The sequence below is a fragment of the Heterocephalus glaber genome, unplaced genomic scaffold (genome assembly GCF_053883595.1).
Source record: "Heterocephalus glaber isolate CG9 unplaced genomic scaffold, H.glaber_assembly_v1.0 deba00000122, whole genome shotgun sequence".
In the NCBI taxonomy this organism is placed as follows: Eukaryota; Metazoa; Chordata; class Mammalia; order Rodentia; family Bathyergidae; genus Heterocephalus; species Heterocephalus glaber.
The window spans coordinates 8595326-8616366 of record NW_028258138.1 but is presented as its reverse complement, the minus strand read 5'-3'; the positions used below and the strand labels follow the sequence as shown (position 1 = coordinate 8616366).

The window sequence follows — 21041 nt, the reverse complement described above, 5'->3', positions numbered from 1 at the left end:
AGTTCCTTAAAAATTTAAAAATAGAACTACTATATAACCTAGCAAGATTCCAATAGAAATGAAATCAGTATGTTGAAGAGGTATGTGGGCACTCCCACTCACTGCAAGATTATTCACAATAGCCAAGATAAAGAATCAATTTGAGGGTCCATCAGCAGATGAATGAATAAAGCAAATGTGGTATATGAACACAATGGAATACTATTCACCTCAAAAAAGATGGAAATGGACGAACCTGGAGGATGTTACACTAAATACAATAAGCCAGACACAGAAAGACAAATAGCACATGTTCTTATATATGTGGAGTCTAAAAAAGTTGCATGCTATCTATATATACATACTATATATTATATATATCATATATAATTTTTGTCAATAATTTTTTTTAAAAAATAAAGCATTTATTTGGGCAGAGGGCCCACTAAGGAATGTTTCTGAATGGAACAAAGACTAAGCCTCAACACTGAAATCTCAGACGTGGATGTGACTATGAGCAGAGGGGGCTGTGCCTGGTATGGGGGGTTTTTGACACATAGGGGATTTGGGGGAATGATCTGGGTGACCAGGTGATTGGGGTGACCAGGGGTACCAGGGCCTATCATTGTTCCCAGAGCTTGGCCTCTTGGAAGGAAAGGAGAACATACAGATGCAACATCATTTCCTTGATCCAGTAACAAATGGGAAGTAACAACAGCATGTTCTGGAGCTGTACTTCCCCAGGAAACCACTCCAGATTTGATCCTCTGGGGCTTGTTTGGCAATGTTGGGAGACATTTTTGGTGCCATGGCTTGCAGGGGGAAGGGAGGTTGCTGTTGTTTTCTGGTGGGTGTGGCCCAGGGACATGGCTCAACACTCATCCAGGCACAGGGCCATTCCTCTCGACAAGGAGTGGTCTGGTCCCAAATATCACCACTGTGGAATTGGGGGACCGGGCTCTGGGTTAACGGAGGGCAAACCCTTAGGCTGCTCTGTGCCTTTGAGGAGACCGAAGCAGAGCAGGCCGTGCTACCTTTCCTCAAGCAGGATGTGGAGGCAGAAAGCCCTGGTGCAGGCACAGGGCAGGCAGGGCACAGCCCTGCACTGTGCCCAAGGGGCTTCCTCCACACCTCCTCCCCAGCACCTGCCATTTAAAGCCACCAGGAATAAGGTGACCCACTCCGAAAGGATCTCATGAGTGGTCACGGCGATGACAGATCAGGGTCCATGTTTTATATTTGCTTTGTGTAGTGCAGAAAGCAGAAAATAGGGAGATCAAGTGATGCGCTTTCTAATGAAGAAGCACATGGGAGCAGAAAGGACAAGCCCGTGATGATAGTGTGAAGTAGACAGAGGCTGACCAGGTATCAATCTGCATTCCTCATGTGTCCAATTCAGCGATCGCCGTGGTCCTGTGAGGTCATCATCATCATCACCACACTGCACAGATGAGGACAGAGCGGGGCAGAGAGGGTAAGCAATCTGCCCAAGGAGAAGCAGCTGGGAAATGCAGGGTGGCATCGCAGCACAGGCCCTCTAACCCCACAGGGACATATGCAGCCACCCACTGCTGACACATCACAGGAGAGGCCTGTTGGGAGTGGGGACACCAGAAAGAATGGGACTGGAACTGTGGCCTGTGCTGCTTTCCTGTCAGTCTCTCCCCTTCAACCCGGGCCCTTTTATTTATTTCTATTTTGAGAGGAGACCTCATCAAGTTGCTAAACACACCAAGGCTGGGTTTGAACTTGCAATCCTCCTGTCTCAGCCTCCCAGAGTAAGTGCTGGGATTAGAGGTGTGCACCTCCATGCCCCAGCTACATTTTCTTTTTTTGTTTTATAGCATGAGGACTAGAGGTGTACCTACATCAGGAAGTGTTTTGATGCTTTGGTGCTGGGAATGCTAGTCTTAGGCTTTACTGCTGAGCTCCGCCCTAGCTCTCTTAAGGTTTTCGATTTAGAAAGATGATGGAGGCCACATGCAGGACGCACTATAAGTGCTTGGCCAATGCTAGCTTTGTTCCTTCTTTATAAGCCACAACAAAACAATTATCACACCGCTTTAATGCACCAATGGATCTGATTATGGCGCTGTGCAAAGGAAGCAGCTGGACAGGGGCTGCTCTCTCTCCTCCCTCCCACTGGATGTGGACTCCGGGGGACCCAGGCTCACCTGTGCGTCCTTGTCCCATTTCTACTCCTTTATAATTAAACACTGTGGGGGACAACTCTGGCTGCTTCTGTTTAACTGACACATTTCAGCCTGAATGGATACAGTGTGGGGGTGAAACTGTCACACAAGACAGTGGGACACCTGAGCCCCAGAGGATGCTGCCAGGGGCTCTGACTCGCCATTAAGTACCCAGATCTTGGCTGAAGGAGACAGGACAGGAAGGCAGAGAGGCTGGGCGGTCTGGACTCTGGAAGGTGCAGGGGCAGCGCTGAATCAGCAGAAAGGAGCAGGAAAAGGAGTGTTTCCCAAGTGATAGAGATTCCAAAATAGGATCTCCACTCTTCAGATCTCCCATTTACTTCCCCGTCAGTTGTATGCTCTGCCTAAGAAAAGGAGCTCTTCTGACCTTTCCAAAGGAGCTTCATTATTTTATTATTATTATTTTTTTGCTGCAGAGAATAATTAGCTTGAGCACCTTTTAATTGGTTCCCATTAAGATGTTTGCACAGCAAAAATTAGAGGCTGGTGGGAGCAGGTTGGGAGGGGGTTCATTAATTAGTTAATTACTGCAAAATCCTCGGAGGGGAGCCCATGGAGAAAGGGAAGGAACTATCTATGAAGCTGTGGGAACTAACTGGTCGTAGAACAATCAGAAATGGCTTTCAGATAAATACAGGTTAAAGCAAAAGAAACGAAAAGAAAACTTCAAAGCCAACTACTTAAACAAATGACCTGCAATGATGTCAGAGGACTGGGGGCATGGACTTTCGAGAAGGCAAGTGCTTCTGCAGAAAGACAGAGGCTGTTCTCAAAGGCCCATCTGGGTATTTGTGTCTCTCTCAGGGCCACTTGCTAAGGAGGGATGGGGGACACTTTGACAGCAAAGCTAAGTCAACTGTTTCTGGGTGGAATTTTTATTTCAACCCCAGGAATAACTGGATGTGAAACGTTTTGTGCACATCTCACTGGCTGCAAACCTTGGTTAAGGTCAAGATCAAGGTCAGGGTCCAGATCATGAAGGTACTGGCTCTTAGAGGCTCCTCAACTGTGGAATCAGTCCAGAGGGTCCTGATTATTGGGATGAGCATTTTGTCAAGGCTTCTGTACAGCGGTCCTAGGACTGGCATGAAGATGGAGTAGGAGAAGAATCTGATTGCAATATGGAATCGCATGTGTTGTTCTCTCTTAGGGTCATGTAAGTGCCGGGCTAGCCTCATACAACCCCTGGAGCAAGTATCTCCTCCAGTTTCTTGTGGGCAGTGCCTCTCTTGTATGACCCCAATCTCTTGTCTGATGGCAGCTGAGACTGACAAGTTGAAACAACTGACTGGATGGGAAGAGGACTGAGCCATGGCTCCTCTCCCAGCATCTGAGGACAGGCAGTTTGACGTACACTCCAGCTCGGACACCCTGGCGCAGAGAACCAAGTGTCCCTCATGTACTGCCCAGGATCTCTCAGGAGGCAGCTCTGATCGGGAGGAGCCATGAGGATGAATCCAGTAGGTAGCGGAGGCCTGGACACTCGTGATGGGAACACAAAGCCATCATGAGTCCAGAGTCCTGAAAGCCATCCAGGCCAGTGCACAGTGCCCTGGCATGGAGCCGCCTGCAGTGTCACCTACAATCCTGTGGCAAAGATTTAGCTCTGGAAGCCTCAGCTCCCTCGTGTGTCAATATTCTTAACACTCCCCAGATCTGCTATAGGCGGATAGTGGGCTCTGCAGCTTGAAGGTCCTCATCTGGCCCTGGCCCTTACATTTCCCAGTAGCCTGACCTCAGGCAGGGGCCCTCCTTCCTGTAGGCCATGCTTCCCTTAGCAGGACTCAGCACAAGAGCACTAGCTGTTGTGTGAAGCATTTAATGCAGTAAGGCAAAAAAACCAAAAACAAAGAAAACCAAAAACACTTGGGATAGTGCAAGTGCCTCACACGTAGTACATGCTCGGGGAATGCTAGCTATAGCCATGATCAGTTCTACTATTTGTCAGTTCAGCCCTCTGCCAAGGAGCACTAAGGTCACTTGTGTGCAGTTACACAGTGAGGAACGCAGACCCCAGTTTTCTTCTTAGCAGATGCAGTTCCTACAGCCACTATAGAGCCACATTCTGAGGTTAGCAGAGGTTGCTTTCCTCCTTCAGCCTTCCTTTGGTGGCACTTTTCACAACTGTCTTTTACTTCCTCTGTGTTCTATTGCTTCACTTATTGTCTCAAATCCTCTTGACAACTGTACAAAGTAGGGATCATTCCCCATATTTTACAAGCTGGTGCTCTGGGAAATGGCTCAAGTTTACCCAAGTGATAAATAAATGCCTGTGACAGAGCAGACATCAACCACCTGATTCCAACCCTGCCTCCTTCCTGGCCTCCCATCAGAGAAAACTCATGGAAGAGGATCGGCTGGTCAAGAAAACACCATTCCTTCTGGACTGATGTCTCTGGGTGGAGAAATGCAGGTCTGCCAAAAGAGGCCGAGACGTGTGAGCAGAAACATGACATTTATAGGCATCTGGGGATTTCTATGATTCAAATTTGGGTGCCCTTGGAAGGTCCAGAAAGGATATCACAGCTTATATTCCAAATTTTTCAATCTTATTTGAAAGATGTTTTATAATGCATATGCTATAATGACATTAGCAGCACAGAAGTGCAGGTAGGCAATTTATAGATAAATAACTATGCACAGAGTGTGGGGTGTGCTCAGTAATTACCAATGGGTAGCAAGTCCAGAGTCTGCAGGTGGCTTCTGTGCAGAACTTTAGCTGCTCCTGATGCATGGAGAGAAAGCTTTGTCCAGTTTGTATATCCAGGGAAGCAGTCCCGATGGAGGCTTTAAGGTAGGTATAATTTGAGTGTTGGCTTGTGTGTGTGTGTGTGTGTGTGTGTGTGTGTCTGTGTGAAAGTGAGAGCGAAAGAGAGAGATCTGCATTTCTCCTGAGAGAAGCCACTTCTAGGTATATTGAGCTTCAAATCAGGAGTGCTGTGAGGATGTCTATTCTTTTTTTGGTGGGGGGGTACTGGGGATCGAACTCGGGACCTTGCACTTGCGAGGCAGGCAGTGGAACCACTGAGCTAAATCCCTGGCCCAGTATGTCTATTATGGACGAGAACTCTTGCCTGGGCCCAAGTTTTCCGCAGGTATTGTCTGCCCCCACTTCCCAGTGGCTCCATCCAGAGTTGGAGCCTGGCCCTCTTGGAGGACCCAGTCCCTTGTGCATGCACCTGAATGTCTGTGGATTTGCCCCTTCAGATTCAACCATGGACGTTCATCACACCAACCTGGTTGACCACGACGTTGTCCAAGGAAGAGGCAGGCACACGATGGAGCCTGAGTAAAAGTGGTGCTGGCTGGATGGAGAGGGGCTTCTGAAGGCACTGCATTCCTAACCTGACTGAATGGAGGTCCTCAGGGCTCAAGGACCCTCACACATGGCGCGCTTAATACCTTCACTTAGTGAGGGACACTTAGCTTGCCAAGGGCCATTGTAGCTGACCAGGGCAGAGTAGTAAAGGAGGGTTTATTGGTGTCTGCTAGTTATGTTGTCTCTGAAATGGAATCAGCCACGTCACTACAGTGTCTGCCAACTTCCAGTAGGGGGAAGGACAGAAGCCAAGTAGGCCCAAATTTTGTTCTAACTCAGTTATTAACCAACTGTAGGACCTTGGACAAATGGATCTTTCCAACGTCCTAAGGTAGACAGTTTTCTAAAATTACTCCAGCCAAATATTCTAATCTTTCTTTCTAGAAGTTTAATAAAATACACAACTATAGTTAATGTAATAGTTGTACATATATATATATTATATAATTTCAGATACTAACTAAAACTATATACGTACACACACAACTATATACATAAAACATGCACACACCCATACACCTAAACTTACAAAGTGTCATGATACGGGGAAATGTCTCATAGTTCATATGTCACATAGTTCATTTGTTTTTTAAACAATTCATCTGCTCTGAGACACAATTATTTCTTTGTTTTGAATACAACCCAGAGGAAGCATATGGGAGGCAGAGGCGTTTTTAAACGAAATAATGATCTGGGTGACTGACATTTGAACAGAATTTCCATTGTTGGCATTTATACTTCTTTATATGACCCCACACCCTTCACAGTTCTTAATATTTGTTAAAGGTTTGTTAACACCGTTCCTCTCTTCCAGGGCTTAGAGGGCAATAGCTTTTCTGATCTTTATGTACAGCAGATGCAGTAATAATGAAACAGCAGTTTGAGTTTCTGTTCATACCTATCAATGTCTACATAATTTCATCTTCACCTCTTCTTGCCCCACTAGGAAGAGAGCTAAGACAGCAGACTTCTGAAGGAGTTAAGCATTATTTTCTCCTTTCTTGTAGATTCTCTAGATCCTTGCCTGGGTTTTATACACATACGTGGTTTTGGATTTTATAAATTGTGTACTTTCAAAGTGGGTGAATGTCAAGTTCAGCTGCGACTGCTGTTGAGGGGCACAGAGCCACCCAGATGCAGCCAACAGATGGTGTGCAATGAGAGCTGGTGCACAGAGTTCAAAGCACAAACAAGCTGTGGAAGAAAGCTTAGCACACTGTGGCTGGTGTTAAAACTACTCCTAAAAACAAAATGGCACCCAAACCAATGCATTTGAACATTTTGAAGCTACAATTTAAAATTTAAAGACCAAAGCCTATGTATGTTACAAAATGTTCATAGGAAGAAAAGAAAAATAAAAGATAGATAATAGGATGCGGAGAGAGAGAACAAAGGGATGAAGAGATGCAGCAACTCTACACGAGGAATGTAAACATCATGCACTGCAAATGTGTATAAAAAAGAAAGGAGGGCCAGGGATTTAGCTCAGTGGTTCCTCCGCCTGCCTCACAAGCACAGGTTCAAGTACCTGAGTTCGATCCCTGGTACCACCACCCCCCGCCCCGCCAAACTATGAGCTAAGAAAGGAATCAAGACATAGGTGGAGAGGGGAAGGAAGGAAGGAAAAGGGATGAAAAAAGGAATTAAGATGTATTGTGTCCATGTACCACTTCCCACAAGGACTGTAAACATTATGTACTCTAAACTTGTACTAATAAATAAAAATAACTTAAAAGAACTCATCCACCATGATGTGACCGTGACAAGCATGCAGTGTGTTTTATGTTCTGATTTCCTTCTGCTCTTTTTTATAGACCCCTATCTATAAGTTGACTATTGCAATACCTTCTAGATCTTTCTTCAGGATCTACGAATACGGAAGCCCACAAACTCCCAAATTCTATACATTTTCAGAAGAACACAGAACCATCAAGACCAATATACCTCCAAGGAGAGGAGGACACAGGGACTGCTTTGTGGCATCACTCCCAGAGATACCAGATTTATGCTTGACTCTTATCAGCTCAATCTCCATCCAAGACCAGAAAAGTTGCTTCTGAGGAGTCACAGTGGCCACAGAGGCCACCAAAGAGGCCAAGCAAAACAGCTGGAAACTTTGCACATGGTGAGACCTGCCTGTTTCTCTCCCATGGACAGAGCTTCCAGGATCTGCATGCTGGACCTGGATTTGGAATCAGTTTAACACGGCTTCAGATTTGCACAAAGAAGCATCAGTCTTGAAATCAGTGGAGCGCTGAGCAAGACTGTAAGAAACCGAGGTTTCTAATTTTGGTGACTTTTCCCATCAGGGGCCCCTAAAATGTCTGGGGGAACTCGCTGTTTAAAAGAAGTCCATCTAAAAATAGACACCTAAGAGCATGAGATGGGAGAGTAGTGCTGTGTAGAAAATCAACAGTTCTCTAAATGAACTCCAGTCCTGCAGCAATACAAAATGGAAGGTTTACATTATTTCTTATTTCAAGGGCAAAACCTGAATGAGGACTTTCTCTCCTTTCTATCTGTTTTCAATGAGGCATTGACTTTCTCAGGGAAAGAGATCTGCATCCAGACTCAGAAAGTTGACAAGGCCAGTAGTTATGGGGCAAAAATAATCTGTGACTTACAGTAATACCAAGTGTGAATCAGTATTGTTCCTCCTAGATAGAGGGCTAGCATCTGGTCATTATCTGGTTTTCATATCTCTATGAATAATGAAAATATATTTCGGTAAATTTAAGGGAGATCACTTAAAAGCAAGTTTCACTCAAGAAATTAGAGAGTGGCCTGGGGACATAACCCAGTGGCAAAACACTTGCCTAGCCTGTGTGAGGCCCAGGATTCCATCCCCAGCACCACAAAAAACAAACCACCAAAACACTGTCAGAAAGAATTCTTTTAAAATATAAAATAACTGCATGGTACAGGGCAGTGGAGTTTCAATTCAAAAGTGAGGAAGGGGAAAATAAAAGGAAAGAGTTTCCATCTACTGGAGAGACACATGACCTTTTGGCCAGGCGTGGGCCTCTTGTGGGATCATCATCCCAACAGGTAGGGACTGTCTGCTTTTCTTCAGCTCACAAACGTGGCGAGAGAGTCCAAGGTGATTCTGACACTGAAACCGGTATGTACTTGTTTCCCACTGAGCCAGCTCCCTGCCCCACCCTATCTCATTTCCCACTGTTTTACTTGTACTGAATCAAGAGTAAATACCCACCCCCAGCATCCATCTGGGACTTGCAAGAAAGACTGAGGAAGAGCTCAGCATTTCCAAGCATAGGGTTACTCCTCAGTGTCCACTGTGTGTGTGTGTGGCGGGGAGGGGTTTGGAGGGATTGGTTCCAGGGCTCCCTCCCACCAGCAGTACCAAAGTCCCTTATATAAATTGGTGTAATATTTGCATATAACCTACACCCATCCTGCCAGATATTTCAAATCATCTCTAGATTGCTTATAAGGGCTAATACCATGCAAATGCTATGTAAATAATGTTATACTGTATTGTTTAGGGAATAATGTCTGCGTGTGTTCAGTGTAGACATGGTTTTATTCTCCCGGAGTATTTTCATCTGCACTTAGTTGAATCCATGGATGTGTAGCCCACAGGTATGGAGGGCAGATTGTATTACCAAAGCACCTCTGCCATAGAACACAGTGACACAAGGTAAGACCCAGACATCTTGGCTGGCCTGGGAATGCCCTTTGGTGCAGGTCTGGCAGATGCTTGCCCAGTCTGTCTCAACTCCATCCCCAGCCTCCTTCCCCCAGGCTGTCCTCCCTTCTGCAAAGTGACAACTCCATTGTCTTAGGCAGCTTCCAGCCAGAGGTGGTGACATGGTTCTGGTCTACATGATATGAAACTTTCTCTCCCCGAAAAGAAACTCTAGGCCCAGAGAAGAAGGGGTGGAGGCTGCCTGTCTCCTTCCTGCATGGATAGGACTGGTGCAGGACATCTTGGTCCTACCTCAGCATGGTGGGACTGTGTTCTGTGTTCCCCATACCACCCTGGTACTCCCGATTGCCTCTCCTCACACATGCCAGCACCCATCTGCAGAAGCCACTGTGGTCAGCTTTTCATTTGCATGTAGCCAGACCCAGTTCTCACTGATAAACCCAACCAAGAGCTTTATTTTCTGTCTGTCATTGTAAGACAACCCATCATTTTACTGTTCTCTATTTTCCTCTGGCATCAGTCAATGTCATCAGGAGAATAGAGGGGACAAAGGAGGAGAGACACCATGAGAAAGAAATACTCAAAAGGCCAAGAGAGGAGGAGAGTGTGTCTCTCCAACAGAGTGGAGCTGTGTAAGTCCAAAGAGTATCTGAGTTTCCTGTCCAGTCCAGGAAAGGTGACAGGAGGTTTGAACCCTATTTTGTGTCCAAGGTCCCCCACCCCCTCCATGTTCTCTTACAACACCCCTGATATGCAAAGATCTCAAAGGATATGCTCCCTTTCTACCACTCAAAGGTACTATCCTTACAGTTTTTCAGGAAACGTGGCCAATATCATCTTGGCCTACCTGGTGGATTCATTTCCATAGCAAAAAGGCCAAAGGAAATTTGTGACATGTAAAGAGGACGGACTGGGAAGGCCAAAGAACAAGGGTTTCAAGGAAATTGTTTTGCAGGTTTGCATGTCTGTTTGAGCACCAGAGCAGCTTCTGCCAATTTCTCCAAATAATAGGAGTTGAGGGAAAAAAAATCAAGAATATTGGAAAATGTCTTCCATGTGTGAAATGATAGGATAACTTTTTCCTACCAAAAAATTAAATTAAATTAAAAAACTTGCTTCATGTTGTGAAGCAGAGAGGGAGGATCTGTGCTGTGTTTCATGGTGTGAGGTGTTTGAAGATTTGGAACAGGAACTTGACAATTTGGAGGCCAGCTTTGTTGAGAACATTATTAGCCCCTTTTGCAGAACTCAGATGAGACACAAAGACATTTATTGACTCATCTAGGTCACTGGGAAGTTACCTGAGAAACTGAAAATGTGCTTGAGTTTCCTGTGTGGGCCTCCCCACCCACCCCCACGCAGCCACCCAGATAAGAAGCCAAAGCTGACTTCACTGCTGAGCTTTGACAAAGGACATGATGACAAATGTCACTGAGATGCAAGGAAATGGCCACTTTGAGAGCCCTAGAGAACCTCTGCATGGCCCTTGCCTTAAGCAGATCTTTCTAGCAAATAAAGTACAACAGAACTCTAAGGAGTGGAAGGCTCTCTCTCTTGTTTGGACCCAAAACCTCAGTTACAATGTGCCCCAGTCAGCCTCCATATTGAAAAGTTAAGCTTGGGCATGGATGGACATGAAGGCTCTTGACCTCTTCCTGTCCTCTCTGTGGGCACTGGCAAGGAGAGGGAAGGGTGAAGCTGGGGTGGTGGTAGATGCCAGTAATCCCAGAAGTGGGGGAGGATGCAATTTGAGTCCAGCCTGGACAACTTAGTGACTTGAGACACTTTCAAAGTTAACATAAAAAAGCTTGGGAATGTAGCTCAGTGCAAAGGCCCCGAGTTCAATCCCCAGTGCCACAAAATATAAAAATTAAAAGCCATCAAGGCCTGATTAGCTCACTGCCTCTGGTCCCTGCCATGGGGTCCTACAGGAATACCTTTGCCTGGCCTGGACCTTCTGCTGGGACCACACTGCCTCTGTTCTTTGTCCGCACTCGTGCCATTTCCTGCAGGGAGCCTTCTGGATGGGCTCCAGGGCATTATGACATTTGTTTTTTCCTTGAACAGACAGAATTGAGCAGCTAACTTGGATCATAGATGGCCGGACACTGCAGATACTAGCCAGCTACCCTTTACTGCTCATACTTGCGTGTCCTGGCAGTCACCTTCCACGGGTTATTTACTGAGTCTACCTAGCTGCCTTAAGGATAGGTGCTGCTACTGTGCTTCAGCAGAAGAGGAAACTGAGGCTCAGACAGAAGCTCTGCATGCTGTTTGGCTAAAGGAAAAGGAAGAGTAGTCAAGGTGTTATCTGAGCACACTCTGCGTTCTCACCTCCTGCCCATGCCTATTCTAACGGTAGCTGCTCAGAACACCCAGCTCCCTCCTGGGTGTGGGCACCCAGCCGAGCCCTGGTCTCTGTGCAAGTGCAGGTGTGTGCAGCAGCCACGAGCCTCCTCTGTCCCAGCACCAGGCCGGCCTTGCTGTGGAGTGAAAGGCCACCTCTTTCCTGGGCACACCTTTCAGATCTATTTCCAGCTTCTCTCTTAGCTACTCTTTTGCCATCTAGATCCTGGGCAAGCTGCTGATTCTGAAGATGCTTCTGCCACCTGTTGCTTCTTGTCCTGCACTCAGGGTGAGAGCCCCAAACCTGGCTGGCAAAGTGCTGCTTGGGTGCCATCTGAGGCGCAGGGACAAATCCTGCTGGAGGATGCAGAGCTGGGGCAGCAGCTTCTTCTGGGGACTGCTTTTTGCTCTTTAAAACATATTAAAATTGCCATTTTATCATTCTCAAAAGTTTCTTGGTGTGCAGAGACTAGATGGCAAAGGGTATTAGTATGAATTTAGATCATTTTTAACACTTTTTTTAAGTTTCAAAATGCATGGGCCATTTCAGATGTGAAACTTCATCTCACAAAGCGGGAAAGAGGATCTAATTCTTCAATATTCAGGAAAGCAACCAAGATGCCTGGTGCCTCGATTTACTTGTGGGCCAGGGCATGTGAGATTGCTGAGACCCACTGCCAGGGGCTGCACTGTGTCCCTGAATTCATATATTGAAGTCCTAACTCTCAGTTCCTCAGAATGTGACCGTATTTGGTGGTAGAGTCTTTTCTTTTAAGGCAGTTTAGGTAGCATGGGGTGTGAGTGCAGATGAAATGGCAGGTGTCCTGATTAGGGCACATGTGAAGTCACAGACGAGCCGCAGAGAGAAGCTTCACAAGAAACCAACCCAACACCTTGATCTGAGACTTCTGGCCTCACGAGCTGTGAAGAAGTGAATTTCTGCTCTTTAAGCCACCGAGTCTATGGTATTGTGTTTTGACAAATGCAGGCAAACACAGATTCCACACAGTGGCCAGTGCCACACATAATTTAATCTATGGCTTTCGGAGATCTTAAGTCTTCAGTCCAATAAATATTTTGAAAACAATGGCAAATTGATGGTTGGAATGGAAACACACATTGCAGACATAAGCCTGGAGTCTTGCAATTGCCTTTGAAAGATTCTTCCAGGGGAATAAACTGGAGCCACACAGAAGACGGGCACCAATAAGCTGCGTCACTGAGATTGTTACCTGTAGTTCTAGGAACTCAGAGGCATCTCAGCTTTCAGCCTTCGCATAGACCACTAAGCCACTTCTAAGAACAGGGCTACCTGAGGCATTTTCCAAAACTACACATACACTGGGGCTTTTCTCATCCTAAACTACCACAGATCTTTTGGTCCACAGTTTGCACTCTGGAGGGGACCAAGTTGGGGTTCTGCAAGAATTTCGGATAACAAACCACATGTGATAATTCCAGGGAATCTCAATCGAGTCTTATCTTCCTGCCTGAGCACACTGAGAGCCTGGTGTGGTATGATAGAAAAAGACCCGTGTTCTCTGTGGTAGACCACATTCATCTCGCGTGCCAGCTTCTGTGACACTGGCCCTGCTCTCATGAGGGAGGGAACAAGCATTTTCTGGGTTCCACATCTCTCCTTCCCCTGTTTCCACATGGGTATCTGGCTGAAAAGGAGTTACCAGTTTCCTTCTGAGAGAGTTGCATGGACTGATAAGGCACCATCCCAGGAACAAAAGGAGATGGGGAGGGGACACACGCTGGGAATTATAGGCAGAGACGAGATCACGTGAAGCACCACAAGTGGCCAGGCTGTGGAAATGAACAAGGAAAAACCGTGGGGCAGAGCTGTTGGGGGAATGATAATGTGTCCCACAGTGGTCTCTCCCTAAAGCGATGTCCAAGTGGTACACAAAGAAATGATGTTTTGCAAACTCCCTGGCTTGGATGCCAGGTGGGGACAAGCTAATATAAATGATTTCCACCCCTGTGCCGAATGATCCTGTGTATGAAATAGCCAAGAAATTGCTAAGGTCTCACAGGCCCTCTGAAACTAAATCTTCTTATTATACCACCAGGTAGGAGATCCTGAAAGGCTCTGATCTCCTTTTGTAGAGAGGAAGGAGCGTGATCTTTTTAGATCAGCCCTTCTGAGACTTGGAGTTAACGACTAAGTGATCCTTGCTAGAGCCAGGGCTGATTGTCCTGTGGTCACAGCAGCTGGAGGCTCTGCCAGGACTGGGACCCCTCTATTACCTGGTGTCTCCATGGGTCACCGTGTCCCCTAATTATCTTTATTGTTGGCTAATTAGGACATCTCTGAAGCCCAGCACAACTTGCTGGTATCCAACCTATTGCCCAGTGGAATGTTTAAAAATTTCCTGAATCTCCCTTCCTGAGTTGATAAAATAGGAAACAATAAATGTTTGGAGAGGGTATTGAAAGCAGACAAAAGGCAGGAAGATCTCCTCTCTGTTATTCTACAAAATATTGCTTCCTTTGCTTGTTAGCAGCCCAGAGGACATGCAGCCAGTGAGCAGTTCGCAGCTTTACACCCAGGGACCGGAGTCTCTGTCCCCACTGGCGCTTCATGCAGGACTACAAAACGTGTGACTCACAACACCATCTGCCCAATTCAACCTCACTCAATTTCCTCAGCTGCCAGGAAAGGAGCACTTGAAAACCCTTTAATTTGGAACCTGGACTGGGTTAATCACTTGCTTGCTTTCTTACTCACTAAATCCTCCCCCACTACACACACACACATCTTTGTCAAGTTTTTAAATTTGAGGGACCCGGAAGCATAGAAGCTCTGTGGCATTCAAATAGCATTTGTTGTGACAAAGTGGCTGGCAAGCCCTCGGCATTCCCCTGCTCATTTAGCTGTAGGAATAAATAATGAATCACAGACATTGTTTGGGTGTGCATGAGAGTTTGAGGCCAGAAAATTAACTACTCCCCTATCCCATGCTGGGTCATCCCAGTTCTGCCAAACCATCAAGCCACATTCTGGGGACACTGGTCGAAGTGTGTGTCCTGACACACGGCAATGCCTTTGTAACATTTTTATGTCATTATTTTTGTTTCTTCAAGCAAAGCCCTCTTTTACTACTAAGAAACACATGCTTTGCTCTCTCTCTCTCTCTCTCTCTCTCACACACACACACACACACGCATACACACATGACTGAAGTTCAGCTTTGCACACTTCAAGAGACTGATTGCAAAAATGCAGACAGGTTTGCACACTAGTAATGCTTGTTCCTAAGCGTGCAATCTAATGATTTCAACTGCAAGAACACTTAAGAAACGTCTTTACTGCTCTTTTTGAGAGATACAAACTTGCTTGCTTCCTCTCTTCAAAAAAGCCTGTTGCCTTTTTGAAACTGAGGCTACAAGGAAAACACAGCATACCCCTAAGCAAGTCTGCTGCATTTTGGAGAGAGCTGAGTTGCCTCTTTAGCCCTGAGGGGCCCTCTGGGGGCTTATCTGTGAGCCTCCTGCACCTCCCCACATTGGCACCAGCCCTCCTGGCCGGCTCAGTGCATGTGGCTGCTAAGTCCGGGGACTGGCTGCATTGCGGGCCACGCAGCACGCTGAGTCCAGGATAACTCCCAGTCATTCCAGGGAGGGGACAGCCAAATAAAATCCAAGGAGCTTCGTGCACTTTTTCTAATCTCTAGGACTTTAAACAATACAGCACAACTTACTTACACTTGACACAATTCTCATACTGCCACTGAGCACTCCAGCAGCTTAACTAAGCATTTATTAAAACATTTCTGAAGAGCTGCCATGTGATGAAAAAGTAATCCAATAGCCTCAGATCACATGCTTCTGTCTGAATTCCTCACCCCAAACAGACAGGGCACTGGCTGTGCCCAGGGCTCTCTGCCTCCCGCTCCAATCGGCTGCCATTTCGTTACATGCAGAGCTGAGCTAAAGTAGGTATTAAAAGACCAGCGTGTACTCACCTCTCATGAAGCACTGTGGGTACGAAGGAAATGACTCAAATATGCTGTCTGAAGCCATTGCTTCCTTCTGAAAATGCACCCTCTTCTGAAGGCGGGGGATTCAATGATTTACCTTTGGAGCGAAAACCAAGAAAGGTCACGGTTGGAACATCACCTCCCACCATAGTTTCTTAGATCTTTTATTCTCTCCTCCTTGATACCTCTGGGAGCTCCCTGAGCCCTATGAAAACTGTACTTTTGTGAAAACAAATATTCAAATTGTTCAAGCTTTAAAAAAAAAACCTACAGCGCCTTGTCTGTGGGTTGGGGATGCTTACCACTCTACGAAACCCTGTGGTTTGCATTCAGTGTGATTCGTCCCGCCTGCTGACCACTATGCTGGGCTCAGACTTCTGACTCTGCCAGGCTACCCAACTTGTGGTTCTGTGGTTGTTTATGAGGCCCAAAGAAGTTTTCACACAACCCAAATTACAAATTTAACTGTTCCCCTTTCCACAGCCCATCTCTATTGGTTCTTGCCAATCATGTGACCTAAGTGATGTAAAAAAATTTTTTTTTTTTTTTTGCTTTCTGAGCAATGCCCTTCCTTCCCTCCACCTGCCCTCCCCCAGGCTGTGTAAGAAAATCATCAAGCAGAGCTCGCAGGAGAGGGAATGTGAAAGAAAAGTGACTCAGTCTCTTATTATATCGCAGTGCTCTTTGCTGATTGAGGGCAGCTCAGCTCCTGTTGTTGTTATTTGTGGTTTTTGGAACTACTGATTATTTTGATAAAGATTTCATTGCTGCTTATTCAATAGTAATTCAATGCTGGCATCAAGCTGCTGTTGAGACAGGATGTGGCTCCCGTCATTTCAAATGCTGGGCATCAGCACTGGGAGAGCTCAGGCCTTGGTAATGATTATAATAGCATAAGTGAAACTATAAAAGGGGAAAATAAATAAAAGGAAATATTTCAGTGAAAGTCTGATCCCTAAAAGAGCCTGGAAAAGGAAAGTATCTTAATTTTGAAATGAAAAGATTTTTATAAATCTTTTATTTTAATAAAACCAAAATTAAGACGTTTTTATTTCTACTAAGTGGACATCTTTAGTATGTACCTCCTTCAGAAAGAGATAAAATCATAGCACTTTCTTAATGCCCTGCCCAATACAAACACTCAAATTAGGAAACTAGAGGAAAACAAAGGAAAGAGGACTTGTGTACTCAGGAAAAGGCACAGCTACTCTGCAACTGTTTCTGTTTTCATCTGGCAGCAGGGACTGCTGCAGGGCCTTTCTCTAGTTCAGTCAACAGGCTACTTCACACCTGTGGTAGGGTAAAACTACACTCTGAACCATGAAGACTTCACAATAGCTAGAGGAACCCAAAGCCACATTGCCAGCGTACAGCCCTCTCTCACAGGGCTGCCTGGTAATGGAGACATGGTTCCTCCATTGCCTTAGGAAGCCATACTTATCTGGGGTGCTCACACACATCTATTTTTCTTTTCCTGCCCATCAGTTTTACCTGCTGAAAAATAAAGCATCGTTCTCTTCAGAGTTCTGGGGTGAAGAATGACTTTCTTTTGCCAAGGAATTTCTGTAGTTCCCTCTGATCTGCATACACTCCCTACTGTGTACATGTGAACTTTCAGCACAAACCCTCAAGCAAAACTGTGAAATGATAGGTCTAAATGCCAGCTCTGAATTCCAAGCACAAGCCAGCAGAGGTATTTCAGAAAGTCTGGACACCTCAGTCACCCCTCGGTTTGTCTTCATCCAGCTAATTCTGCATACCCAGACACCTACAATGACATTACTTTCAATGGCACAAGTCTTTCAAAGAGGACGTGAGTTTTACTTACTCCTGCTTTGATCAAACCAGGAATTGAAACTCTAGAGACTGCTTTATCCCAGATTGCTGAGAAGTTAGCTTCTCTATGTCGATAACTTTGCTCACATTTAAGAGACTAAGAATGCCTGTATTTCTTTTATGAAGCTTGCTCATATCTAAACACAATGCATGTTTCATATTGATTCTCAATGCAAATCCCTTGCTGACATAATCCACCTGTGTTCCTGGGTTGTTACAGTCCTTTAAAAAGTCCAGCCTGAGTCCAGGGCCCATCCAGGTTTTGTTCCCTCTTTTCTTACCCTTCCCTGGAAGAGAGCTAGGAGCCGAGGGCTGTAACTGCAGCTGCCATCTCAGAGTCAAATCAGGCTTCATAGTGATTAAGAAATTTGAGTACTGAAGTAGAAGCAGATTAATCCGTTGGCTATTTCATTTTAGAAACTCCCTGGATGCTTCTAGCCTTAGGTGTCTAGATGCCTGGGAGGAGGCTTTGGATGTGTCTGCTAACTGCCTGAATTCTTGGCTTTTCTCTTGGTCTGGCTGTCGTTTAACATACATCTTTCCCAGGGGGTCTTCACAGGGCAGATCTGAATCTGAAGACAGGCTGGGGCTGGGACTTTGTCATCACCCAGCTGGGCTTTTGCAGGGCACCAGGGGGCAGAGTACTGAGGTTTGTACCAACCCAGCACTGCCTTCCCAGGCTGAACTGCCACAGCAGTGCCTCAGAATTTCACAGCTCAGTGAAGCAACAGCGAGAGGTTTTCTTTCCAGGTCATGACTGTAAGTAAAGACTTATTGGGCCACTGGTGAATTTAAGCTTCCCGCTTCCTTAGGCGTCCAGGATGAAAAGACACGTCGGTCACCCTGGAACTGCTAGAGAAATACTTAATCTCATTTTAACCAGAGCAGTTTAGGATTCTTTAAGTTCAGCCTTGACCCACCTTCTCTGTCCTCATTCCTACAAGTGACTCAGCTCCACTGCTTCTAGCTTGGGAATTGTCCCCAAGCGTCTGCAGCGGATGGTGGCTCTGCCAAGTCATCTGAGGGCAGTTTTTGTCCTCGCTAAGACTGGCTACAGCTTCCAAACACCACTTTTGGGGGTGGGGTGGGGAAAATGTTCAGGTGTCTTTTTAAATGGCCCTATAAAAATACCAGCAAAGGTTGAAAGATGCATAGTTGCATAACCCTGTAATTAATGTATAGACCTCTGTGTGCAGTCCAATCCAATTAAAACACTCCCTGCTCGGCGATTTCATGGCATGATTGCTGCACACTGTCTCTGAACTCTGCTTGTCTGTGATAAAACAGGTTCTCCAGCCAGCAAATGGAAGCAAGGGATGGGCTCTCCCCCCACCCAACTGGATGTCAGCTACAATCCCAGGAGGCCAATACGGCAGAATTATTTCGATATAGCATTCAGTTTTACTATTTTCGAAATCTTTGCTTTTCCAATAGAGGAGCTAACTGGAAACTTCCGTGCTATGCTGACAAGGAACTCAGTGATGATTTTTAAATTGAGACATAGATATCAAAGCTTCATGGACTGAGCAGTGACTGCTCTTGGCTAATCCAATGCTTTGAAACACCTGGAGAAGGAGCAGGCTCAACTACTTTGGCGCTTCCTCTCTGGACATTAGTGATGGTTTTCACGCAGGGCCCTTCGCCCTTCTGCACAAGTTTTTTCCTTCTCTGGTTAAAGGTATAATTCAGATGTAAGCCACTATAAGAATATATTTGATAGCCAAGCAAGTTTCATTATTTATTTCTTACCCTTCCCTAGATGAAGGTGTATTGTTCTTTGAGGAAATAGGATATAAAAAGGACAAAAGAAAGAAGTATTGAAACCAACCCATCAAATAAATGCCCTCTAATAGTATGAAAAGCTGTTTAATGGCAATTGTTTCAAATGGGTGAGTTTAACCTGCTTTGCTACTGTACACAGGGACCGTGGGTCGGGAGCTGTCACACTGCCTGGAAACTTGCTAAGAATCAAACTCTGGGGCACCCTCTCCAGCTTAGTGAGTTAGAATCTGTATTCGTAGGTATATTAAAGTTGGAGAAGAATTGCTGTACACTTTGGAATTTAGTAAAGAAAGAAGAAGATGGTAATTGTTTACATTTTTGAGATCTCTTTGATTCTCAGAGTTTTTCTAATTTGCTGCCTAGGCATAATTTTTTTAAATCCTGGATGTTTCCAGACAGCAGAAACCCTCAAGAGGCATGGCTCTCATCCTCCAAGGTTACACTCTCCTGGATCGTCACTTGGATTGCTCAGCTCAGGTACTGTGTTTGGGTCAGCTTTGCAGCCTGAGCTCTGACACACCATATGGGGAGGTTCCCCATGTGCTGTACCTGCCTTGCTAGATATATGGATAGAAACAGAAGGCTTTTTCCTGCCGGGTCATCACACTCAGTTTTTCCCCTAGCTTGCAGTTTGGAAACCCATGAGTCCTGTGAGTTTTTCCAGACACACACTACGTGTCCACGTAGCAGGCAGCACTGCAGGTGGCCTTGGCAGTGCCACCTTGGGTTGTCCTCCTCCCCAAGGGGTACCTGGCCCCACATTCTCGTCACTGCTGTACAGACGGCCTTCCCGCGCTTGCTTCAAAAGAAGGGCTCACCCTTCAACTGTCGCCACTGGCCATAGCCAAGCCTTCCAGGGTCCAGGAGCTCTGTTTTGACAGGCACCCAGGAGTTTGGCTATTTCTCTCCGATGCATCTGAATCGTTTCAGGCCTGAGTTGAGCCAGAAAGCTTGTTTGGAATAGTTTCTCCTTACAGAGCTTTGGCCCTTCTGTTTCTGGTGCCATTTGAAACCAGGAGGGTAAAACTGGGAAAGTTAAACAAACCCTCTTTGAATGTTAGAAATGTTCAGCATTCGAGGTTTGGTCAAATGATGGAAAGCAATCTGAGTTGGTATTGAAATTTCCAGCCAGTTTCTCCAATCATGAGGCTAATTTTAGCATGAGAAAGGGGAAAATGAGGAAACTAAAATTACTCAGAGTTAGAGAAGCCAGAATTCATATTGGTTAGATAGTATAACATTCAGTACTTCAGTTTAGGTGGCAAGTAATGGTAAGTGTCCCAAGTTAGAGCAGAGCACTGGCTTTAAGAACTTTGGACTTTTATTGTAATTGCTACTTCTTTTCCTGGTAGTAGGCAAATTAACAAACTTCCACATGACTATTTAGAAACCAAAGCATAATACTAGCTTTTTCACTAGGATGCTATGAGGATCAGTGACTGTTTAGACTGCATAGTTGTTTTGAATGGACTGAGAAAGAGGCCTTAGGTCACATTTCAATATGGAAACATTCACCATGTCAGTTTTGATATTTGCACTTCCCAGGTACCATACATGTATGGCATCAGGACTCTAAATTAGAGGAAGGAGTTGAAATAGTCTTTGCAATTGATGCTAGAGAAATCCTATGTGTTCATCGCTTAAGTTTTGAAGTCAATGTTCTTTTGAAATAATACCTTTTAGTTCTACAGATGTAGGTTAAATTCTTTCAGCACCTCAAAATGTCAAGAAAAATCCCAACTATGCTAAGAAACAAGATATTGGGGCTTAAAATTGTATGGTATGTATTTTAGTTTCCTTCTTAAATTTCCTTCCTTTCCTGTTGCCAGTTTAGAAACTGGCAGAAAGATCTGGTTTGTGTTTGGTTCTGATTTCATTGCCTTCTTACATTTTTAGTTTATTCAAGG

General features: G+C 45.4%; 1 protein-coding gene across 4 annotated transcripts in view; it reads right to left on the bottom strand.

Moving 5' to 3' along the window:
• Nucleotides 1-15961, bottom strand: part of Runx1 (RUNX family transcription factor 1) — a 237047-nt gene extending 221086 nt beyond the window's left edge. For all 4 annotated transcript variants that reach the window (XM_021256212.2, XM_021256213.2, XM_013071314.3 and 1 more), the window contains exons 1-2: nucleotides 15819-15961; nucleotides 15502-15613 (exon numbers count right to left, since the gene is read on the bottom strand). In XM_021256212.2, coding sequence (XP_021111871.1) covers nucleotides 15502-15559 — 58 coding nt within the window. In that variant the 5' untranslated portion in view covers nucleotides 15560-15613; nucleotides 15819-15961. The remainder of the gene's footprint in view (nucleotides 1-15501; nucleotides 15614-15818) is intronic.
• Between the last annotated feature and the right edge of the window lie 5080 nt (nucleotides 15962-21041).